The sequence below is a fragment of the Globicephala melas genome, chromosome 9 (assembly GCF_963455315.2).
Source record: "Globicephala melas chromosome 9, mGloMel1.2, whole genome shotgun sequence".
NCBI lineage: Eukaryota > Metazoa > Chordata > Mammalia > Artiodactyla > Delphinidae > Globicephala > Globicephala melas.
Genome location: NC_083322.1, coordinates 19,634,968 through 19,661,465, shown reverse-complemented (window position 1 = coordinate 19,661,465; position 26,498 = coordinate 19,634,968). Strand labels below are relative to the sequence as shown.

Genomic DNA, 26,498 nt, shown 5'->3' with positions numbered 1-26,498 from the left:
CTCTATAGTTTTTTCAATTAAGATTTTATTAAGTGAGTTTTTTTAATTAACTGTTTTAAAATGTCTGAAAAAATAATTCCCAGCTAGTACATTAAGCACTGTCAATTGTGTTAGACTGTACACAGTATGTTGCTATGTGGTTTCTCAATTTTGCCAAAATTACATCTGAGAGAATGAAAACCATTTGTCTACATTTAAAATTCCTCTTCTCTACAACTCAATATTTTTCCTTGATGCATTTTAAATGCCCTAGTAGAAATTATTTGAAAAGAAACCATTAAAGGTATGCTAATGACTCTGAATTGTGACAGATGCTGTGGAAACAGGCCTGTTGGCTGAGGCACAGCACCATTAGCTATCCATCATAAAGTCCTCTGGACTTGTTCATTTATTACTGCTGTGTTGCTCAAGGGGGGAGAAAAACAGCAAGAGTTTCTCTTTCTGAGGCAAAAATCATAAGCCACTCACTTATTCTAATGTCACAATCCCCACTGTTTATCTGCATGATAATTAGGAAAAGCAGAAGTAGTGAAATATTGTTTCCACAACGTGATTGGAATTAAACCACTGAAAAGGCCAAGGAGAAAGTTCCACATGCTTACTGACTGGTGGGTCTCCAACATGAGACACTAACTGCAGGGGAAACAAGTCCTGTTTCCCAGAATGAATCAAGGGGTGGAATTCCCAGCCTCACAGGATGGTGCAGAGGGCAGAAGAGAAGAATTTAGAAAGAGGTGATGGAAATGCATCATTAACTCTGAGAATCTTCTGTCTACAACCTGTTAGGATTATTTGTTGATGACCCATTTTGAGGAAAAACACTGATCCAGCCACTGTGGGAATCAAAAACTACAGCATTACATTCTTCCAAAGGGCCTGCGTACACACTAGCTCACTGGATCCTACCAAGAAACCCATAAGGAAAATATCATGTTGATTTTGGAAGTGAGGAAACTGAAATCCAGACAAAAGTGAGGTGACTAGCTGAATAGCAAAAGCTCACGAGCTCAAGAGTCCAGAACTCAGGTCTTCTATCTCTAAAGCCAGTGCTCTTTTCCCAAAGACCAAACAAGAATGAAGTGGCATTAAGGGGGAAGAGACAAGAAAGAAGGGTAGGGAGAGTTTCTTTGAATCCCAACAAAAATATGAAGATTAGGACTGCATAACATGTTTAATACAGATTTTATAATCATATAACATGGAGGAAGCATGAAAATGTGTACAGGCACTGAGGCCTTGGCACACCAATGAACAGCCTTACTATCATTGGGCTTACACCAAAGCTGCTCCAACTCAGCCATAGAAAGAAATGAAATTGAGTTATTTGTAGTGAGGTGGATGGACCTAGAGTCTGTCATACAGAGTGAAGTCAGAAGGAGAAAAACAAATAACTGTGTGCTAACACATATATATGGAATGTAAAAAAAAAAAAAATGGTTCTGATGAACCTAGTGACAGGACAGGAATAAAGATGCAGACGTAGAGAACGGACTTGAGGACACGGGGAGGGGGAAGGGTAAGCTGGGACAAATAGATAGCTAGTGGGAAGCAGCTGAATAGCACAGGGCGATCAGCTAGAGGGGTAGGATATGAAGGGTGGGAGGGAGACGCAAGAGGGAGGGGATATGGGGATATATGTATGCATATAGCTGATTCACTCTGTTATATAGCAGAAACTAACACAACTTTGTAAAGCAATTATACTCCAATAAAGATGCAAAAAAAAAAAAGAGGAGGAGGATGCCTTGCTTTTCTCATATCCTCCATCAGTTGTTCACAATGAGGGCTGAGCAACAGATTCATGTATTTTAAAAACACACACGCCCAGGTCCCACCCTGTAAGTTTGAGTCCACCTGGGTATCTGTATTGACAGGGGACTCTGGTGGCCAGTCAACCTTGGGAACCTCCATCCTACGATCACAGCTCTTCCTTTTGCACCTGTACTCACAGTTGATAGAGAAAAGGAGGTTGGTGCCAAATTCCCAGCTTTAAAAGTCATCTACAGGGCTTCCCTGGTGGCGCAGTGGTTAAGAATCTGCCTGCCAATGGAGGGGACATGGGTTCGAGGCCTGGTCCGAGAAGATCCCACGTGCCGCGGAGCAACTGAGCCCGAGCGCCACAACTACTGAAGCCCGCGCGCCTAGAGCCCATGCTCAGCAACAAGAGAAGCCACCGCAATGAGACGCCCGTGCACCGTGGTGAAGAGTAGCCCCTGCTCGCTGCAACTAGAGAAAGACCACGTGCAGCAATGAAGACCCAATGCAGCCAAAAATAAATAAATAAAATAAATTTATAAAAAAAAAAGTCATCTACAGATTTTACAAGAGCAAGTGAAGGACAGGAAATGCAGCAAAGAATTAAACAATAAACAATCCTGTCCAGGAAAGTAATATCAAGCCTAAGGGATTTTTAACTACAGAAAGGAAAGCACTCAAGACAGCCCTAAATGGATGAATGAGAAGTTCACTTTCATAGAAAATATAATAAACTCATGCCATATAGAGTTTGCTGAGCATAGGTGTCTGACAGAAAGTGTTAATACCCTAGGCTCAAGTGTTTGCACTAACAATTTGCCACTGAAGTCTAAATTATAGATTGTAGTAAAACCAAATGCTCATTACGCACAAAAAGATTCTAAGTACCCACCTTTTCAATGGGAGCTGGCCCCTAGGCACTAAGGAATAAAGATAATAGGGGAGGCGGCAGTAAAATATGTACTACACCTTTAAAGAGACCTGTGAAGTGTTCTAAAGAGGTTTCTTATAGCCATCTGTAAAGTCAATGTATCGATTATTTATTTATTTTAGAACCATGTGGTAATAAACTCAGTATTATATCAAGTTCTTCACTTTATTAAACCAATTAGCTGCCTACTCTCACCAGTGAAAAGGACTGTTTAAATGACAAGTGCTTCGTTTATATGTATAAGTCCTCCCGACTCCATCAAGGAAATTGGTCAGGGACACCTAGTCTTATAAAAGAACCTTATAGAGACCTCTACTTTACGGAACTTCACGAAGTGATTACAACCTTCTCAAACGCTTTCAGTTGAATACACTGCCAGGAGGCAGGCAGGTTTAATGAAGACTCTGAAGACACCAACCACAGCATGTAGGAACAGGGCCCTGTCACCTGCCTGTCTCAGCTGCGTTCCTCTGTCCACTCAGACGGATTGCCCAGGAACCACAGCTCTACCACCTTCCTGATTGCTCCTGGGGGCCTCCCCATGGTCAATGCTCCACCTAACAGAACAGCCTTGCCATATGGTTGATCAGAGCAGCCCCGAATGAATCCAAGTTGCCATTATACCAAGATCTGGACTACTGGACAATCCAAAGGGGCCCCTTCACAGCCAAGTCTCCCTGGCCTCACATCTGCCGATTCATACTGATCGTCTTCTGACAGTTATACAGGAGGTTCCAGCAGGCCTGCTCAACTTCTGACATCTCTTGTGAACAGCATAGGAATGGAACATTCAGTAAGCATTACTGAGCTCCTACTGAGTGTAAATAAAGCCCTGTGTGAAAATACAAGTATAAATGACATGGCTCTTTTCTGCCTCTCTCACCCGTACAATGGAATTCACATTCTAAAATGCGAGATGAACACACATTTGACCAGAACATACTTTACTGAAACAGGGTATTAAGGTCATAACTAGGGTGACCATATGTCCTGGCTTCCGGGGAATGTCCAGGTTTATGTGTGCTGTCCTGATGTAATTAATGAATAGTGCCTCCTTTCACCTTCTCTGTTTGGATGATAAATTATAGGGTCACCCTAGTCATAAAAGAGTTATGAACAAAAGGTTTTAGAAATATGGAAAGGTTGTTGATCATTTATGAATTAGAAAACCAGGAAGGCTTTATAAAGACAATATTTATGCTGGGCTTTGAAATGAAGGGCAAAATTTAAATGAGGGGCTAAGAGGTGGTGGAGAAGTAAAAGATGACATTCAGGCAAGAGGACCAGCATGAGGAGAGGAAAAGCAGCAGGGCATGGGGGCTTGTCAGCCTAACTAGCTTATTTTGTAAGTGGTAGTCTATATTATGGCCACTGTAAGTTTTTTGAGAGCAAGGACTATGTTCGATCTTGTGTTTTCCTGGCTCCTGACACAGCACCCAGCACAGAGGATGTGCACAAAACCTACAGGTGATAAGAAAACCATAATTCAAAAAGAGACATGTACCACAATGCTCACTGCAGCACTACTTACAATAGCCAGGACATGGAAGCAACCTAAGTGTCCATCGACAGATGAATGGATAAAAAAGATGTGGCACGTGTATACAATGGAATATTATTCAGCCATAAAAAGAAACGAAATTGAGTTATTTGCAGTGAGATGGATGGACCTAGAGTCTGTCATACAGAGTGAAGTAAGTCAGAAAGAGAAAAACAAATACCGTATGCTAACACATATATATGGAATCTAAAAAAAAAAATGGTTCTGAAAAACCTAGGGGCAGGACAGGAATAAAGACGCAGACGTAGAGAAGCTGGGACAAAGTGAGAGTAGCACTGACATATATACACTACCAAATGCAAAACAGATAGCTAGTGGGAAGCAGCCGCATACCACAGGGAGATCAGCTTGGTGCTTTGTGACTGCCTAGAGGGGTGGGTTAGGGAGGGTGGGAGGGAGGCTCAAGAGGGAGGGGATATGCAGATATATGTATATGTATAGCTGATTCACTTTGCTATAAAGCAGAAACTAGCACACCATTGTAAAGCAATTATACTCCAATAAAGATGTTATTAAAAAATTAAAAATAATAACCTATAGGTTAATAATCATGTGTTGCTATTCAGCTGATGAATCAAGGTAAGCAACATTATTCCACTTTGTCACATTACACAGCTCTGCTGTTTCAAGAGGAAGACTATGGCCACAATACTAGCAATTTTCACTGGCCCCAGAGTTTCAGAGCATGTACAGGAAACGACTAGAGCTGGTAGAACCCAAATCGCTGCAGTTACAGGGTCAGAGGTTAGGGTGAGACAATCACCCAGAGACAAATATTATTGAGAAGTGGTTGAGAGGTGAGAGCAAGTGACAGTGCCAACACGTGCCACTTTAGCCCTCCCCTGTGCTACCTCTGGCATCTCAACAAAAACGATGCTATCATGCTTAGAGACCAGAGGGACCCACAGCTGTGGACCCAACTGCTCATAGGGCAGAGCTCCAACATGCTACAAAGTCCTGCACAGAAAAGCCACGAGAGCAGCAGCAGTTCTTAAGGGACTGAGGTCCCCCCAGAGAGGAAGGATTTCTGCCTCCAGATTGTCACATCTACTCCTCTCTGGGTTGACTTGCCAGCCCTCACAATCACACGAGCCCACTCCCTAAAATAAATCCATCTTTACATATGTGTGTGTGTACGTGTATATAATATACACATGTACACACATGCGCACACACACCCAACTGGTTCTGTTTCTCTGGAGAACCCTAATACAGATTTACCGAATATTAAGCCTAATATTTGTATAGTGTTATGCAGTTTTAAAGAATGTTTTCAAAAACTTTGTCATCTCACCCAATTATCAAAATTTTTCAAACTCAAATATAAAAGTTCAAATGCCCTGAATAGTTATAAAGCAATCTATAGGTATAAGGTAGCATGCACACATACCAAAAAAAAAAAAGATCAAGAGGTTGAATTAGGGCATTAAATATTGAGTTAACTATTTTTATTCCCTTAGGGTTAACTCCCTTTCTTCCTAATCTGTATCTATTTCAGACATAGTTTCAGACAATTCCTCCTAATAAATGTAAACTCCATTAGGGCAGGGTTTTTTGTTGTTATTGAGGTTTTTTTGATGTATCCCCAGCATACAGATCACAGTGCCGAGCATATAGTAGATTCTAAATGAATAATTCCTAAATACAAATGCAAATGAAATACATACATACACAAACACACACACAGGTATATACATATGAGGGAAAAGCAAGAAGAGAAAGTTCACTCTTGCTAAATTAATGGGCACTAGTTATGATGGGCAAGCTATGTTTTAAATTACTGTAAGAGCTTTGCTATAATTCCACATAAGTACAATATAATCTCATAATCATACAATGAGGTCTATCAATGATCATTATTCACTGTATTCGATGACCATATTGCTGCCTCTTTTGTTTCAAGGTAAGAGCAGAGAGAAGTCAGGGACATTGACTCACTACCTCAGTACTCATAATAGTGGCCTTGAAGATAACTGACTAATAATATGGGCCTTTCCCCCAGTATTTAAGAGAAATTATGGCATAGGCACCGGTATCACTGTCTAGGAAGTTATAACATTAATCTTTTCCCAGATACTTAAGGCTCCTAGGTGAGGAGACAGATAAGTGGTCGAACAAGCAGCTGAGAAAACTGCGATATATAAAGGAGAGACAGAAGAGCTGGTTAGCCAAAGACAAACATGCACCCACATCACTCTCCTGAAGAGCTATCTACCCCAAATGCCCTCTGCATGCCTGGCTTACGATGCAGGGAGGCTGCCCATCCTCAGTGAGGCTTCTCATCTCAAGCCAGTCCAAGCTTGTAGAATGATCCCTGACCTTTCTGTTCTCTGGCCTGCAATCCTTGGAGCATATCTGGAAACCATGACTGAAGATGAAGAAAAACTTCCTAGAGAAAGATTTAAGTGCTGGTCCTCACTCTGTCACTCTATCCCTAAGAGCCCTGGGCCTCTCTCTTCACAAACAGAAGAGGAGGAGGTTAGGCAGGGCGATTTCTACTGTCTCCTCAAGTTATACCAAGAAGTACAGTGAGCATGCAAGATGATTTTGCCTCCATCTACACCAAGGCTGACTGGCCTCTGAGAAAGGAGAGAGAAAGGAGCTCGAACCCAAACAGCAGGCTCTGAGCAAAACTAAGAAACGGCCACAGCACTCTGACTGTGAGGCTCTCGTGTCAAGGGGCATGTCCTCCAGAGCACACGCTTTTCAATTCCCTTTATTCAACGACATTGGGAGAAGAGAGGCCCAACCCGGCACACAGCACAGGGGCTATCACTGAAAACGGCTTCGGGCCACCTGTCAAAAGGCCCCAGTGAAGAAGTAATTATTTTGGTGAACTTGGTACTGCACATTTAGAAGCCTAGTTTGCTAACGGCCTAGAAGTTTACAGAGACTTACAAATCAACTAAAAGGCCAAATTATCACTTTAAAATAAGAACCACACCTGCCAAGAACAGGCATGTGGGACGTCCAGCCAAGACATGTGCTTTCTACAGGTCATCTACGTGGAAAGCCAAATCGTAACTGGAAGGTTATTCGATGAGCTTTATGACCTGAAAATGTGCTGGCGTGAAACTAAGACAGCTTGCATTAAGGATCTGCACAAGAGGCAGGCATCCATCAGGACCACACAATTGTTAAACCAGGGCTGGGGTGGGATGGACTTAAGAATTGCTTATCTTTTTGAATCTTTTCTTTCCTTCTCTATATAAAACTCTAACGTAATAAGTAATGACTGAAGATATCTATTTTTTTTTTGCTATATATAAGTAAATTAATACTTATTCAATTCAGAGAATCAGGTAAACACAGAAATTGTTTAAAAAATATAAGGAAAAAAAGAAAGAAAAAAAAACCCCACAATCCTATACCAAGCTTTCTGTCTGGGCAGATACACAAATATTAAAGAGCATGTTGGCTTTTATTCTACTAAACATCATATTGCAAACTAGTCCCATGATATTAAATAATCTTTTTAAAATTTTAACGACTGAAAAAAAATCAAGATCGACATACTGTTTCTTTGGACGTGTTAATATGGTCAATCAATGACAGGCAAGTCTTGTTCTGAAGTCAGAGTATGTTCTGAACTTTATCTAAGATGACTTTTTCTCCCTTGTTTTTAAGTTACTGAAAGGAGACTCTTCCTGCGCTCCACAAGCTCAGATCAGACCTCCCAAAACGAAAGTGCCCTGTCTGGTTAGAACCTTTAGGCCTTATAATAAAACCTCCACAGTGACACGGTGGCAATGTGACACACTAATACCTCATCATGGTAACTGGGAGAGGAGGAAAAGGTGTGTCCCCCTTCCCCAAATACCAACTAGCATCTTTTGTGCCCAGGTAACAGATGTGTCTATCAAAAGCGGTCAAACTGAACACTCAGCACTTTTCCCCCTTAATGAGAGAGAGGGAAATAAGAATTCCAGATCAAACTGAGATGAGTGTGAGGCAATGCCAGATCAGTAAAAAGGATACTTTGGGGGAGGCATAACCTAACAATAGTGTCAAATCACATCACTACTCTGCCCACATGCAGGACGAGCTCTAAGCCCCCAAACTAGGTTATGCTCACGTGACAAACTTTTTTCAACTTCCAACAATGTCTATACTACAAACCTGGGAAACAGCTCCCAAAACCTTGTATCAAACTGCAGACACTTTAACAACAACCCCTTAATACACAAGCAGCCTATTACACTTGCTTGTGTCCTGTCTTCAATGACATGGGGACAGGAATATCTTTTGTACAGCTTCTCTAGGATGACAGGCATTAACAGAAATGCATGGATGGATTTACGGCTGGCATGGATCAATTTCCAGTTATTTTACAATTATTGATTAGCAAAGTCAAACAGGCTTTGCTACTTGCCAGACAAAAAGCTAAATCTACCCTCACCCCTTCATAAATCCTGAGAAAAAGCCAAAGAAACATGAAAACTGATGTATTTGGAAACAAAGCATGCCAATACAAGATTATAACCAACTCAAAGCTGAGAATCAAGTAACAAATGTATCTCCAGAACAGAGCTTGAGAAACTGGCAGTCTTGGCAAGTCACCCTCACTGGCAGCAGCATAACCTTTGCTGTGATCAGAATTGAAGGGAGGCTTTTTCGCTTCAAGTAAAAGATATCTGTCAGGGTGAACATATTTTAATCCACCACATGCATTTGTCCCATGTCATTTACAAGGACAAAACCTGACTACTGCAAGAGTCTGCTTTTGCTGTGTCACTGTACAGGCCTGTGTACATGTTCCCAAGGCTTGCCGAAAACATTAAAAACTCAGAGGAGGGAGGAGAAGAAGAGTGGGGAAGCAATGTTATACACGCAGAGCATATGCAAAGCTAAAGATATACCTTGGAAATGGTGATCTCCAAGATGGAGGAGATACATGGTGAAAATATGCTGCAGGAGGGTTGTTGTTTAGAACTTGCTCTTTTTGGTGCCTTCAGGGTTAGAACTGAGCCAGTTTCTTTAAAATATATTAAGTTCTTCAAGGAGTTAAAAGAAAAAGTTTGAAGCACCAATACATCCTCCGACCCCCATGCATGGCAGGAACATTCCAAAAATGTCACTGTCCATGGGTCGCAAATTTAACACGGGGGTTGATGTTAGGAAAGGAAGAAAAATTATGTCAGGAATGGGCAAGGTAGAGATACAATGGTCATATTAAAAATTAACAAATGATTTTTAATGAGTTAAAGAAACAAATGGGAAATATATGGAAAATGAAGTAAGCATTTGAAAAGACGAATCTTTGAACTTATAGGTGGTCTACTATAACCCAGAAATTTAAGGCATTTAACACAGAAAGGTACTTAACAGTCATTTTTTAAAGTTATAAAGTAGATCAATTTCTGTGTCTCTTAATTTGATTGTATATATATATTTTTTAATGATATCAATTTAAGTCTATTTTCCTAACAATGGTCTGAGTTTTCATTCTAAGCCAATAAACACATATTAGCAAAAAATCCCATCTTCTTATATCCAAGAAAAGGACCCCTCTCATTTTGACCCTTTCAATATACAGTGACTGCTAACAGCATTTATACTGTGACTATGATTAAATCACTTCTACTAATCAGAATAAGTTTTCAATAACAAAAATCCAATTTAACCAAGGAAATACAGGCTTTCAACTTTTTCTTTTTTTAAATGGACGGTTTTTAATAACTAAAGAAAATTAAAATAGATGTGACTCTTGGAATTGGTAACCTATTCATAAAACAAAATTACTTTATGAAAAGTCAATTTATAAGTATATAGAACTTTGCATTCTCTAAGAACTCCTGTATTTATATATTTATTCATCGAGGTAACAGACTTGAAAGAAAAGTACATTCACAACCTTGTCCTCATTTTAAACAAATGGAAACAAAAGGCATAAAGAAGAAAAACAATTTGCCTAAAATTACATGGAGTAATAACTGGGCGTGTGGGGCAGGGGAGGTGCGGAGGGAAGGATATTTCAGATAAAATTACTGTTCAAAAAACTCTGGAGAAAAATAGTAGAACAGTTTACTCTCTAATAATTTTTAATGACACAACTTGGATGCCTGCTACATTTCAAGGACACGGAATCTACACAGATGTTGGCAAAAGCATTTAAGTTGTTTTAGTTTTGGTTCATATAAAGAAAATATCCAAAACAATTATTCCTTCACCCACAATATAGAATATTAATCTATATGTCTGAATGAAACTCTTCACCTCTTTGCGTCCATCCTTCTTTCATCTTTCTAAAACTCTAGCAATGACAGCAAGAATTCATTAATTGAAGTTAACACAGTACCTGTCTTGATCCTACTGTTTGCAAATCATGTTTAAAATGTTTTAAGACATGACAACTACATAAATGCAATATATGACCCTAGAATATACCCTGCTCCTGGAAGAAAATTTGCTATAAGGAACATTATTGGAATCTTGGTTAAAAATTAAAATATTGAATCAATGTTAAATTTCTTGACTTTGACAACTATACTTGGTAATGTAAGAAACACACACTAATTTTTTACGGGTAGAAATACTAAGGGGGCTAATTGGCATGATGTCTGCAACCCACGCTCCAATGATTCAGAAAAACGTGTGTATGTGTGCGCACACACATATGCATGTGTGTAGACTTTACAAGAAAAACCTGTGGAATATCATCACTCTGAATTTTCCCAAAGTTCAATGAAAACACAAACCACAAAACTGACTGAATCCACTGCATGAGTGAAGTAGACATTGTTAACATATATTACAGTTACTCTTAAAAATAATCTACTGCAGCAAGGGACTTCCCTGGTGGCACAGTGGTTAAGAATCCGCCTGCCAATTCAGGGGACACGAGTTCAAGCCCTGGTCCAGGAAGTCCCACGTGCCGCAGAGCAACTAAGCCTGTGTGCCACAACTACTGAGCCTGCGCTCGAGCCCGCAAGCCACAACTACTGAAGCCCAGGCGCCTAGAGCCCGTGCTCCTCAACAAGAGAAGCCACCGCAATGAGAAGCCCGTGCACCTCAATGAAGAGTAGCCCCTGCTCTCCGCAACTAGAAAAAGCCCACGCGTAGCAACGAAGACCCAACGCAGCCAAAAATCAATTAATTAATTAATTAATTTAAAAACAATTATAATCTACTGCAGCAAGCCTATCTCTATTCCCCTCAACAAGCATCCTGCCAGACTAGTGCACCTTTATTATCCAAAGTAGAAAATAACCTAATCATCTCTCACCTCCCCTGAAAATAAAAAGTTTATATTGCACATTAAAAAAGGAGGGCAAGGGAATGAATAACTGCTATTAACCAGGTCCTTTTGTATCTCTATCAACCTCTCCCAAAATAGAACAGACCATAACAAACTTTTTTTTAATAAGTCCACTCAAAATAGACTTTATAAAAGTATACAGTTAACACTTCATTATTCTTTGCAATGTAGAGATTCACACGAGAGAATTTTTTTGGAATACTGAAATTTACCTGAAGTGCCAGAAGCTTTTTCAATTCACAACAGTTTAGATGGAAGCGTTAGTTCTAATATGTATTACTACATTCCTTGCTTTTAAAAAGGTTATTCTTAGCCCCTGATAGTGTTATGATTATGAATGCATTATTTCACTAGGCAGTAACACACAAGGCCTATGAGTGGCCAGGGCTGCCTGCCTCTACGTTGAGTAGGCCCATCACGCTATGATGTTTTGTAGCCCTGTGTGTGCTCATCATATGTGTGATTTTTGGATGCCTGTTTTTGTTTATGTCTGTGGTAATTTCTGTTTTGTCCATGTGCCTAGGCCTAAAAGCCCCTCACCCTTTCTCATACAGTGGGCCCAATCCACTATAGGCTAAAAACTTAATAATAACTGAATTTGCTAAATTGTGTGCCAAATAACATCACCTAGGCAGTAGGGATCCAATTTGTAGCTCTGGCTCTATCTTTGTGCAACCTTTGGGTTTACAATCTTTTTGAAACAGAAATAATAGATGTACTACCCATATCAAACATTTATTAACACCAAGTAAGCTGCTGGACTTGAAAGCTCTTAGTTAAATGAGGAATACCAGAAACAAGTACCAACTGTTTTTGTTGTGATGCTGGTTATTAATATAGGCCATGAGCATTATGGCACTACCTAGAAACACTCTGTGACTCATTTCGATTTCGGAGTTATGATTCCAGGCCATCAACCAGCTGTGTTCCTGAGATCAGATAGGCTAAGGAAACTGTAAAAGGATCAACATTTAACGTCTAAGCAGAAAATGTATACAAATAGGTTTATAATAAACTCCAATAAAACTGGCCCTGTGACACTGATTGGTGTTCTTTCTTATCAAGAGAATATTCAACACAACTCTGGAATTAAATTTACAGTCAGTGTTTTAAGCAGGCAGAGGAAATTTAAACACACAGCTAAGTACAGAACCTTGCAGCCACTTGTCGTAAAAGATGGACGAACGGGGAGAAGTTTGCTAGAAAACTCCTCTAAACTTTTAATCTCATCAACAAATTTCTATGACAATGAAGACATCTGATAAGTTTACCACAAGTAATCATAAATTATTGGTGCTGATCATTCCATTTTATTTTTTTGAAAACAGCTTGGTGGCTGAGTAAATCATATTCTGCCTGGGGCTATGTAGCTTACCTCGCATTATTTCAGAATCATCTAAAATGACTCATTTTTCTATTAAAATGATGAATGAGCTAAATGAGGTATGTAATAAATACTGCAGGTTTGTAAACAGATTCCTGCTCTCTGGAGAATGGAGGCCTTACTTCATTTGGTAATTCTGCCCCTTGGTATTTTCAGAAGAAGTCATCCTTAAAATATAGTTAGTAAAGAAAATCGTGGAGAGAGTCACATTGGAACAAAATGTTGAAATGTCTTTATGGTGAAGGGAATAACCCCAGGCTACATGACAATAATCCCTCCCACCCCCCCAAAGCAGGGCACAGTTCAAAACATCAAGAAACACAGAAAGAACATAACTCAATCCCATTTAGGAATCATATCTAAGCAACAAAAGCCGGGATACATAAAAGAAATAAATACAGAGCTGCTCAAGGATGTTCTTCAGCATTGTGAAGAATTTACTGTCCAATAAACAAAAGTGAAGCAGACCTCACTGCACATGGTATGTCACCTAGTAAACATTACTGCTCTTCAATTTACTACTGAATTCACTAAACTAGAGGTCCACACACCACAGGCTGAAAGCAATTCTCCAAGGCTATATCAAAACTGACAGTTCTGGGACCTCCCCGGTGGTGCAGTGGTTGAGAATCTGCCCACCAATGCAGGGGACACGGGTTCCAGCCCTGGTCCAGGAAGATCCCACATGCCGTGGAGCAACTAAGCCCGTGCGCCACAACTACTTAGCCTGCGCTCTACAGCCCGTGAGCCACAACTACTGAGCCCGCGTACCTAGAGCCCGTGTTCTGCAACGGGAGAGCCACTGCAATGAGAAACCCATGCCACGAAGAGAAGCCCCCGCTCACCACAACTAGAGAAAGCCCGTGCACAGCAACGAAGACCCAACACAGCCAAAAATAAATAAAATTAAAAAAAAAAACTGACAGTTCTGAGACTTGCCAGGGAGACAAACTGGAAAGATTACTGTTGAACAAAAAAGGAGCACGTTTGCCTTAGAGTCTCATTCAAAACATAATGTGCAAAACTCTTCTTTGGGATTTGGAAGGATTGATAGACTTCATTATGCTTCTGTTAAACTTTTAATCTGTTACAGGTTAAAGCAAAAACTGAGGGCCATAATTCTTAGCCTCTTCAGTAGGAGATGAGATTATGATGACAGTTCAATAAAATTCCAAGGCCCTAATGACAGTTCATTGCAGACCAGGCAGTGAAGCAAATAAGTTAACAATAAATGCCAGGGCATTGTAAACAGATGGAATTATAACCAGCCCTTTGCACCTTAGCTACCTATGGATTTTTATTCAATGCTCTCCATACCTCACCTTGACACCCATAATGACCCAACTGATGGGATGCCAATAAGCTATTTATGGCAGGGATACAACATATGACACCACTCAACAGGTGTTGCCCTGAGCCAACTAGTTTGCAAGAAATTTGATGATTTTTTTTTTTTTTTTTTTTTTTTTGCGGTACGCGCACCTCTCACTGTTGTGGCCTCTCCCGTTGTGGAGCACAGGCTCCAGACACGCAGGCTCAGCGGCCATGGCTCACGGGCCCAGCCGCTCCACGGCACGTGGGATCTTCCCCGACCGGGGCATGAACCCGTGTCCCCTGCATCGGCAGGTGGACTCTCAACCACTGCGCCACCAGGGAAGCCCGTGATGAATTTTTAAAGTGCATTCAGAATGACAACAGACAGCACACTCTAAGCAGAGTTGCTCCTCATAGCTATCTTTAAATACAACTACTTGTTGGCAAGAACATCAACAGCATTATACTCAACTCTTCTCTAATCACTTTGTCAACAGGTCTCACAGACTGAGATAGTTCCTTCAAAAAAAGCAACACCAGCAAATTGCAGTCACCTCTACATTGTGTTCACTGGACAGACTCACCAACCTCGACAGTGAGATTTAATCTCCACTCTGAAAAGAACGCTCAGCCATTCTCTCCTCTAGGCCCTTCAATATCTGTTTAGCATGACATCAGGTTTCCCTAAGGCTATTTGGTAATGTTAAGATCCTAGGTATTCCTGCAAATCTTGATGAGGAAGGGGTCTGACTACATACATTTGAGAAATACATTCATCTGGTTAAGATTTCGTTATACAAGCAATACTGAAATCTGCAACAGCAGTCCTATTCTTTCTGGGCTCTTAACGTAAAGACGAGGTTGGCATACTGAGACAAAACTTGTTTCTCTTTTTCTACTACTGTGGCAAACAAACATACCAGAAGGTGCCCTGCCACTCCATGGAATATTTGACTAACAGTATCTTCACAGGGCTGTATGCATTCCAGCTGACAACAGTAATGCTGCTTTAACATGCACAGGAGGTAAAGAGCACACAAGATAACAAAGTACATAAAGGGAGAAGATGGGATACGGATGCTTTGTCCTGGAAACTATAATGGCCTGCTGAATCCAAACATTTACACAGGAGGCAAAATGATGCTGTATGCCTCTGCCCCCACCTGTCTTGAGGGCTGCTGCCCTTTACATTTCCTGGTAAGATAGGAACTGAGCAAGAGACAGGAAGAATGCACTTGCAGATGGATCCTAGGTCCCATTCTCACCAATAACATTGAGGACAATACCTTATGCCTAAATGGCTTAAATCTCTGACATAAAGCAGAAATTCTATATTTAAATCGTCCTCGAAAGTGAAAGCTCAAAATCATTAATTTCATTTTTGGCATTCAAAGCAAATTAATATGCCATGCATGTCAGAACAATTGGGGATTTGTGTCTATAGCAAGAAAACCAGCCCAGGGCATATATAACCAGAGGGAGTGCATTAATAGAGATTATAACTGAACTACTAAATTGCACCCAAAAAATATAGCAATGTTTTTCTTTCTTTTTTTTTTTTTTTTAAAATGGCTGCATTGGGCCTTCGTTGCTGTGTGCAGGCTTTCGCTAGTTGCAGCGAGCGGGGGCTACTCTTCGTTGTGGTGTGCAGGCTTCTCATTGCTGTGGCTTCTCTTGTTGCGGAGCACGGGCTCTAGGCATGCAGGCTTCAGGAGTTGTGGCACGTGGGCTCTAGAGCGCAAGCTCAGTAGTTGTGGCACACGGGCTTAGCTGCTCTGCGGCATGTGGGATCTTCCCGGACCAGGGATCAAACCCGTGTCCCCTGCATTGGCAGCTGGATTCTTAATCACTGCACCACCAGGGAAGTCCAAAATAGCAAACATTTTTAAAAAGAATTTTTAAGTGCCCAACAAAAGAACCCAGGATAACCAGTGCTACACTGCAACTTCATTTACCTGGTTAATTTTAATGATACTAAAAGCCCCAAGTGATCGCCCTTACCTTTCTTCAACACAGAACTTTTGAGCATGAACTATGTTGATCATTTCAAAATTACAACCCCAAGTGTATTCTCTGCCCTTGGACAGAACCTCACTTATACTTGGGCAGCAGTGGTATTCTTATCTATTTCCTTTAATTTAGTCATTTTCCTCCAGAACCCAAATTCAAAACCTTTTTCTCTTTACCATGAAATTTCAACTGTCACAGTTTGAAGCACAAACAAAACACAGAACTGAAAAGCACACAGCACAAAATTAATCCATTCTTCTTCTTGACTGCTTCACTGGAGCATTTCAGACAAAAGGGAAACTGAGGATGAAAAGTGACATTTTGGTGAAACAGCAGCTTAAATTTGCAAAAACTGAATTTATGCATCCAATTACCCTAATTTTTTTGTGTTATTTTTTCTAAACACTATGAGGTATTACAAATTCAAAAATTGTAACTTAAGTAGAAAAAAAAATCCAAGTTACAAATGACCTTCCCCACACACCCTATACTTGACTGGAGACGGAGATTTAGGAAAAGCAACCAAATCTAATTCATCTTTGCATCCCCAGCAACTGACATCATGTAGCACATAGTAGGTGTCTTATAAATTTGTGATGAAGGGGAACACAGAAGAGGATGATCTCTGTTTCCATTCATTCCCTTTTCTATTCCATCCTTCACACTTCACTAAAGAGAGCTATCAAAATGCCCGCATTTGCCACTGCATTTCAAACCTTTGTGTGTATGTAGTCCATGGTTCTTTGGGTTGCATACAAGCTCCTCATGACCTTAGCCCTGCTAACTTCTTCTGCCTCATCCCTCAACACTCCTTACCCTGTACTTCCCACTCAGCAACTCCTTGTCGTATCCCAGTGTCCCCAGGCTTCCATGCTTCTACCTGCAATACTGTAGGTTGGACCATCCCTACTCCTCAACCATACAGGCAATTCCTACTTGTATTTCAAGATTCCACTAGGGCACCACTTCCCTAGGAAATCTTTTCTTGTCTTCCCCACTTCCTCTCCTCCCATTTCTACGACCTGAGTAAATTCAATTCTTCATTTATTAAATCAGCAAGCATTTATTGACTCTTTACTCTTTACCAGGCACCGGTATACATTAGGCTCTCAAATGTGTGAATGAACGAATGCAGACAGCAATGGGTTAAATGAAAGTAAATCCCTGCTTTCACTTAAGTGAGGATTCTCACAAGGATATAAGTAGCATGGCTCTATCACAGACTTAGCACATTTTTTAAAAAAAAAGATTCTTTTTTTTTTTTAATGTGGACCATTTTTAAAGTCTTTATTGAATTTGTTACAATATTGCTTCCGTTTTATGTTTTGTTTTTTTGGCCTGGCTTGAAGCCACACACCCCCACATTAGAAGGCGAAGTCTTAACCACTGGACCTTCACAGGGAAATCCCAGACTCAGCGCTTCTCAACATTATTTTTCGTGTATCTGTCTCCCACATTGCACTAATTCCTTATGGATTTTGTCTTTTTCGTTTATACATCCTTAGTATCCAGCACCGTGTTTTTCATACAGTAAGCACTCAATAAAACATCGGTCCAAAAAGTGAGGGAGGGCTTCCCTGGATTTCACATTTAGTTTTATAAGCTCCAGAATATTTAAGTAAATACTTCCTTAAGTAAGTAAATTGTGGCTTCAAGTCTATATTAAAAAAGAAAAAAATACTACAGAGTTCTGTGGTTATAACAAGAAATGACTAATGTTAAACCAGCATTGTTTAGTAAGACAGAAAGAGTGAGTCAAAATTTTAATTGACATTTTAAAAAGAAATCAAATATAACTGCAAAGTCAAATAAACACAACCCCCTACTCTTTAATTTTAAAAAAAATCTAATGACACAGCAAATATTAGATTTAGATGTAGGAGCTCTCAAAGATAGACAAATGTCAAGTCACATTAACTTTACAGGTTTCCTGGCTCTGTCCTTTTAATTAGTCTTCATTCTTTACAGAGTTGCTTTCTTGCTCCTAAGCCACAATCCTTTCATGTGAATTTTAGTTAACATTTTCATGTGGATACAGTTATCAGTAAACTGCCTCTCCAAAACCTCTGGGTAGAAACAGCTGATGAAAATATTGGTACCAGTCAGTGAGAGGTACAGTGTGGGACTGGTATACTCTTCTTGAATCAAGAGCAGGACGTAACGGCTTCTCCAGCTAACGCAATTCTTCCTAAGTGCCAAGTTTTCATCTGATCCTATTTTAAAACTTCAGCAACAGGGCCATCATGACTTTGCCCTTCAAAGAGCTTCAACAAAGCTAGCTGCTACAACAACTGTGGGGGAAAAAAGCCTGGACTCACATCTAAGGAGACAGCAATCTAAATGTCAACTGTTCGTGGGCGGAGAATGGGAAGGGGGAGGAGAAGTTTTATCTCACAGCACTAACATTATATTAGTTTTTTTCCCCCTAGTTCTACTGAAAGACAGCCTTCCAATTCCTTCAAATGTGTGAAATCCAACCTTTACTTTCTTGCTGGCTGCAATATTTGGGTACTAAATAAAGAGGAACAAATCAATGTTTGGCCATCACTCAAAAGAGTCCCACATATTAGGGTTAAGAATGGCAGCCATGGGGGTCCAGCACTCAGAGCAGAACAGTTCTTAGGGTGACACTCACAAGAGTCATGGGTTCTGAGGATGCCCACTCCCACAGCTGGGGATCAAGGCACTAACAGACAAAACAGACTTGAAGTCATGTTCCACAGCACATGTTATACAGGGTAGTGGGATGAAGAATCTGAATCCTGGACTATTTACGTGGCAGGCGGGGGCGGAGTAGCAGAAAGAACCTTATGCTCCCTAAACATTAACTATACGTGCAACAATGCTATTTCCTTAGTAATTTTTTCTAAGGTTTAATTATAGTAAAATACACATGATATAAAATTTACCATTGTAACCATGTAGAAGTGTTAAGTTCCAGAGTGTAAAGTACATTCACACTGGTACACAATCAATCTCCACAACTCTTCTCATCTTGCAAAACTGAGACTCCATACCCATTTAAAAGATCCAGGTGGCTCTGCAGCGCAACGGATAGCGCACTGGACTTCTAGTGATGACAAAGCTCTCCATTCCTCCCTCTGCTCAGCCCCTTGCAACCACCCTGCCGTCTTCCATCTCTGAATCTGAATACTCTAGATGCCTCATATAAGGACAGTAATACAGTATTTATCTTTTTGTGACTGGCTTATTTCACTTAGTATAAAGTCCCCAGGGTTCATCTATGTTGCATTATGTGTTCGAATTTCCTTCCTTTTTAAGGCTGAATGACACTCCACTGTATGTATATAACACGTTTTTCTTTATGCATTCATCTGTGGATGGACATTTGGACTGCTTCCACCTTTTGGCTATTATGAATAATACTGCAATGGACAAGGGTGTACAAATATCTCTTTGAGGTCCTGCTTTTAATTCTTTTGGATAAAAACCCAGAAGAGTGGATTGCTGAATCATAGGGTGATTCTAGTTTTAATCTTTTTGAGGAACCACCATACTATTTTCCAAAGTGGCTGTACCGTTTTACATTCCCAGAACATCCTTGCCAATACTTTTTATTGTCTGTTTTTTTTTAAATAGTAGCCATCCTAATGGATATGAGGTGGTTCCTTAGTGACTTTTACATTTTCTAAATTTTCTATAATATCCCTGTATTATGTTAATAATTAGAGGAAAATTCAGTGCAATACATTCAACCATTAAATGTGATCATGCAAATACATACTTAGTGGTATAGAAAAACCTTTATCATATAGTCTAAATTTTTTTAATCTGAAGGTTACTGTAAGAGTTACATAAAACTATATATACTACTATCTATGTTTGGAGAAATACAAATACACATATTAATATAAATACTTTATACAGACTCAGTAATATGAAAAGGAATATAAAACAATAAACCAGAATGTTAACAGTAATTATCTCTGGATAATGGTAATCTAACTCATCTTATTATTTCTGTATTTATTTTCTGATCTTTACCCAATGAATATGCATGTCTTCTACAATAATGATAACAACAATAAAGGGGGTAATTTGGTAAATAAGTTGGGAGTCACCAGGTACCTACATTGCTGTAGGCAGCCATGTTGCTGTGGCCATGAACTATCACTTAAATGTCTGAGAATGCTCAAGCCAGGACGGGAACCTCTGAATCAGCTATAATACTATTACATAAATTCTACTTTTAGTCTCAACATGCTTTGAGGGCTCTGTTTAGCCAATATTATGATAGATGCTGAAATTCAGGAGTTCTGAGTACAGTAATTTGCCACCCATACCCTACAACCCCTGAATCAGTAAAGAAGAGACCTACAAAACAGAATATACAATGCCAGCTTCTTATGCTTAACCTGGAAACAAAAAAACAGACAAGGAAATAGAGAGGATTTATAAGGTACAAGGAAAAAATGTGAAGACATACTGCTCCAACCCAACTACATTACATAATATTCTATTTACTGTTAGTTAAGAAATTTTTTTATACTTTCACATTTCTTGTGAATACTCTCCTTTTTTATGCCATCTCAAGTGCCTGTGTGTGCATTTAATGAGCTTTTTGAAAAATCCCAATCTGCTTATCTCTCTGAACTAAAAGAACAAGGCAATATATTCAAATTTAGGCCAAGAAAAGTAGAGAAAAGAGTGCTTCAAAGAGAAGAGGCAAAAGCTGGGACACAAAGAAAAATGCCAACCAAGGAGTCTTCCGCCCACTAGAAACCGAGAAGCTTGCTCCCCAACCATCCTCCACCATAAGCACTGTTAACACTCTCCACTCCATCCCTGGCCTTCAAATTGGGAGGCTGTAAAATACGTGGGAATGACCCTTCAACACACTGGCCTGATACGTTTTCAACTTCCTCAAAACAATCCTCAAACTTGGGAGCACAGCAGATGTCATGACTGAATTACTCAACACCTAACAACTTTAATCCTGAAATTATCCCCCATTCACAATGAATGACTTTCCTTCCACATCTCTTGGCCTCAGTTCCACTCAATGTGTGTGTCCTCGTGATGGTACCAACCGGTCCCTTGACTTTCCTTTCTTAGTCCATCACCTCTGCTCTGGCTTCACTGCCTACCCATTCAGCCTGGATCCTGGATTAGTCACTGAAGAAATGGATTCATTACATATCAGCTTACTTGTATATCTTCTCTATTGGCGTCTGGTCATAAGTTAGCCTCTCAAAGAAAGGACCAAGGGAAAAGAACAGGAGAGAAACTGACTCTTCTTATATTGTTAATGATCCCCAGCTGCCTGAACTAGGGACATCCCCCTGAGTCTTGCATCGCAAGTTCTCCACTATATAGTTACATTTTATCTTTCCAATGAGTTCCCAACCATATTCCAATGAGCACTAAAGCTTCTGAGAAGTTGGAGAAGTGATATGAGGGTTTCTAGGAAGGCTAAAGTGAGGGATGAGTAGTCAGGACCCCAGGCTTCACCCAGAACGGCTGCACTTTTATTTAACAATGGGAAGTTGTTAAATCAATCATGTTGCATGCAGAAAACACTATTGTTCAGCCATTAAAAACTACATTTCAGTTATATACAGAAAATGTTCATGATGCTAAACACTATGTACAGCACTATTCAAAGTCCTCAATAGGTAACAGACCCAGGAATAAGAATTGTCTAGAAGGAAACACCCCGGTGTAAACCGTGGTTACGTGAGAATGATAGATTTATGGGTGCCTCTTAAATTTTCTTCTACTAATAATCATTTTTAAACATGTTTATGTAATCTTTTTTTAAAATTAAATTTTTAAAAAATATTTTCTTTGAAAAAATTATCTCCTTTCTTATAAAAAATGGCTCCCCTTTCTGAAGCCCAGAAAGCGACTGATCAAACCTTACTCACCTTTGGGACTTCCCTGGCAGTCCAGTGGTTAAGACTCCACGCTTCCAATGCAGGGGGTGCGGGTTCAATCCCTAGTTGGGGAACTAAGATCCCACATGTCACGTGGTATGGCCAAAAAAAACCCAAACACTTTACTCACCTTTGCTGGAGACTTCCCAGGCTAACATCTGGTGGTTGCCAGGAAGGAGAGAAACAAGCTAGGCTGCTCACCCCAGAGGTTTCAAATACAAAGAAACCAAAAGCAAGGGGGGTGGGAGCAAGCAAACAATTCCCTTCAGGCAAGATGCCTGTGTCTCAGTGTTGATCTTTTCTTCAATAATTCTCCTTACACCTGCCTTAAAGTCTTTGATGGTTAATCTTAGCAAATTGTCAGCCACTTGTAAAAGGCAAAAATAAAGAAAATCTAAGCAAAGAGAACATGAATATCATCCACACTGAAAGTTGGCAAGCTTTTCCCAAACATCAGAAGTTTCCTTGTAGACAAGACCTTTCCACTAAATCTTTAAAACTCACCAGGTGCTTTGCCTTAGCACGTTCCTCCTCATTTGATATCCTCTCACGAAGAATAGCTCTGGTCAACTGCTCATTGGCAAAAGCCTTCTCTGAGTCCAGTTCTTTGCTTTGCTTTAGTCTGAAAAGACAACAAAGGTCTAACTTAGAGGAAAAGAAAGAAAGATTTTGGTAGTTGACATCATTTTTTTAATGAAATACATTTAAGCCACAGATTTAGTAGACGAAATCATCTTGGCCTAAAATTTATCCAAAGCAGGTATATTTTCTAGTAAATCCTCAAGCAGCCTCTACCCAAGCATTTAAAATAACAGAATTCAAATACATCAACAGGCTAATCAATCTGACTGCTGAATTCGTTTTACAAAGATCTTCTTATGTCAGCTTGAAATCTGCCCACCTAAATATTTGATCCCTGGTGCCTCCATCTGCCCTCTGGAGATAGCAGGAATACATCTAATTAAAAAGCCATCCACAAGACAAACATTTGAAGGTAAGCATCATCTTCCCATCAACACTGACTCAACTGTTTACTGAATACACGCCAGGCAATGGGCAAGGCACTGATGTCACAGTACTGCCAAGGACCAGTCACTGCCCTCATGGACCTGACGTTACGGCAGAAACTAAAAACACGGTTAAGAGATCCTTCCTCCCAGCGAATGTTCCAACAATCTTTATCTGCAAAATGGCCAGACCCTTCAATAGCAGGGCTCCTCACTTGTGGGATGACTCCAATTTGTCCCTTAGCTCCAAACTAAATGCAACATGGCAGACACGGTCCAGCAAAGTAAGACAACAGAACCTCACCTCCCAAGATTCCCACACAACACTTATTCTACTAATGAAGCATCTGATTGCATTAGGTCTATCAGTAACCTCATCACACAATTAGTTCACGCTAAGTTACAATCCACTAAAACCCCTCCACACTGTGCATGACAAGCATAAATTACTTTGGCACCCATCTTCACCATAGTGTCCGGCACATAAAGGTATTCAGCAGTCACTGAATGAGAGTACATTTTAGTCTAATCTCATGGACGAAGATTTTCTGATTGCCTTTTCTTCTTTGTGAGAATAACCCCTCTATACCATCATATCCCAAAGGTATAAGCAATGCTTTAAAAAGAAAAAGTAAGGACTTCTCTCCAGAGAACCTCATGTAGGCCGGGCCGCCAGGGAACAAACAAGGCCCCTGAGAGCTCCACCTAGTTCTCAGGATAATATCCCACAGCAGGATCTGGAGTCAACAATGGCTAAACCCCAGGGGGTTGTAGCTCCTGTATTAATGTCTAAGCTGTCTGTAAACGCCCCTGAATTTTACCCATCAAGTTATTCTTCTAATTATACAGAATCCTATGAGGATGGTTGTGAGGATTATCCCACTTTGTCAGAATATGTTCAGGATTTTTTAAATCATCTTTCAGAGCAGCCTGGCAGTTTTGAAACTGAAATTGAACAGTTTGCGCAGACCCTGAATGGCTGGGTTACAACAGATGATGCTTTGCAAGAACTTGTGGATCTCACCTATCAACAGGCCACACCTATCCCAAATTTCTCTTCCATGGGAGCTCGCCTCTGTAATTACCTGTCCCATCATCTGACAATTAGCCCACAGAGTGGCAACTTCCGCCAGCTGCTACTTCAAAGATGTCGGACTGAATATGAAATTAAAGATCAAGCTGCAAAAGGGGATAAAGTGACTCGAAAACGATTCCACGCATTTGTACTCTTTCTGGGAGAACTTTATCTTAACCTGGAGATCAAAGGAACAAATGGACAGGTTACAAGGGCAGACATTCTTCAGGTCAGTCTTCGGGAGTTGCTGAATGCCCTCTTTTCTGATCCTATGGATGACAACTTAATTTGTGCAGTAAAATTACTGAAGTTGACAGGGTGAGTTTTAGAAGATTCCTGGAAGGAAAAAGGAAAGACTGATATGGAAGAAATTATTCAGAAAAGTGAATATGTTGTCCTAGATGCAAACTGCAGCAGAGATGTAAAACAGATGCTCCTGAAGCTTGTAGAACTCCGGTCAAGTAACTGGGGTAGAGTCCATGCAACTTCAACATACAGGGAAGCAACACCTGAAAATGATCCTAATTATTTTATGAATGAGCCAACATTTTATACATCTGACGGTGTTCCTGTCACTGCAGCTGATCAGATTACCAAGAGAAATATAAGAGTTACTTGAAAGAGAAGACTTTTTTCCAGATTATGAAGAAAATGGAACAGATTTATCTGGGGGTGGTCATACTTGGATGATACTGATGATAAGATGGACCCAGAGATAGAAGAAGATTATGAAAAGTCCTGTTTGGTATCAGAGCATAAGCGAAAACAGTAAAATTAAATTTCAGCGTATCAATTTTATAAAGCAGTTTAAGTTACGCTGATTTTTTATTTTTTTATAAATTTATTTATTATTTATTTTTCACTGTGTTGGGTCTTCGTTGCCGCACGCGGGCTTTCTCTAGTTGCGGTGAGCAGGGGCTACTCTTCGTTCTGGTGCGTGGGCTTCTCATTGCCGTGGCTTCTCTTGTTGCAGCACACAGGCTCTAGGCGCAAGGGCTTCAGTAGTTGTGGCACATGGGCTCAGTAGTTGTGGCTCGTGGGCTCTAGAGCACAGGCACATGGGCTGAGTTGCTCCACAGCACGTGGGATCTTCCCAGACCAGGGATCGAACCCGCGTCCCCTGCATTGGCAAGTGGATTCTTAACCACTGCGCCACCAGGGAAGTCCCAGTTCTGCTTTATTTTTATGATCAAGGACCCCTAAAATGTAAATTGACTATAATGACTCTAGCAGCCCCATCCTTGCACATGCTCCTTTCTTTCTTTCCCACTTGCCTCTAAGCTCCACAAGGGCGAAGACCTGGTCTGGGTTTTTTTCACTGCTATATCCCTAAGTGCTTAAAACAGTGCCTGCCCCACACAGTAAGTGCTCAAAAAATACCTGAGTAAACGCATGAATGAATGAGTGGCATATTTCCAACCACAGACAAAAATGGAAAACAAGTTACAGAAAACAGAAGACTGTGGAATTTACAAAACCAGACACAAACTGAGCCCTACAAAGGCCGAGCCACCATGACGTTAAGTGTCACAAGTGCGATGATCCCAGACCACACTAACCTAAAACAGAAGGGCGTTTTACATTCCACAACATTTCAGAGCCTCTGAAATACCTAACTCTGTGTGTGTGTGTGTCACACACAAACACACACACACACACACAGAGTTATCAATAAACATTAGTGCAAGGCTTTGGAAGGTCCCTGAAAAATCACCTTTGCAATTTTAGAAAAAATATTTAGAAAATTTTAGAAGAAAGTTTTGCTTTCTTTCAATACCTAATACATCTAACTATGCTTGACTCTTGGCTGAAGAGAGATTGCAAGGGGCACAAATTGATCAAAAAGGAATTTTCCTTTCTTAATTCTTACAGTTACTTTCATTTATCCTTACAAATAGACCTGTACAAATTCTCAGATAGTTAGTTCTAAAGGAATAGCTGAAAATAAAACGAAAAGAAGAAAGGTCTGTGTATGACTGTTTATGAAACAGAATTTTGTATCTTTCAGTCTGACAGCAGGGCCCGGAACAAGTTATCATTACCTATCAGCAACTCAGTGGTACAATCTAATAAACCTCAGTTTTCTCAGCCCTAAAATTTGAAGGCTGAGCTTTACAGTCTAAGGTCCCTTGCAGTTAAAAGTTCTACAAACATCATATATTAAATATATTACTCTCCATTTCAAAATTTCTTAAGAAATGTAGAGTCAGGGGATAAATGAAACGAAAGAGTATTATCTCCAAATTTTCTAATTTTCACTCAATGAGCACTTATATTTCTAGTCTCACCCTTAGAGTCTCCAACTA

The 26,498-nt window shown here is 40.2% G+C and overlaps 1 protein-coding gene and 1 pseudogene across 2 annotated transcripts in view; one reads left to right on the top strand and one right to left on the bottom strand.

Moving 5' to 3' along the window:
- Positions 1 to 26,498, bottom strand: part of CHCHD3 (coiled-coil-helix-coiled-coil-helix domain containing 3) — a 287,932-nt gene that overhangs the window by 163,985 nt on the left and 97,449 nt on the right. For both annotated transcript variants that reach the window (XM_060305301.2, XM_030853845.3), the window contains exon 4: positions 22,615 to 22,732. In XM_060305301.2, the coding sequence (XP_060161284.1) occupies positions 22,615 to 22,732 (118 nt within the window). The remainder of the gene's footprint in view (positions 1 to 22,614; positions 22,733 to 26,498) is intronic.
- On the top strand, positions 23,863 to 24,964 carry LOC115851692 (polyadenylate-binding protein-interacting protein 1 pseudogene; annotated as a pseudogene).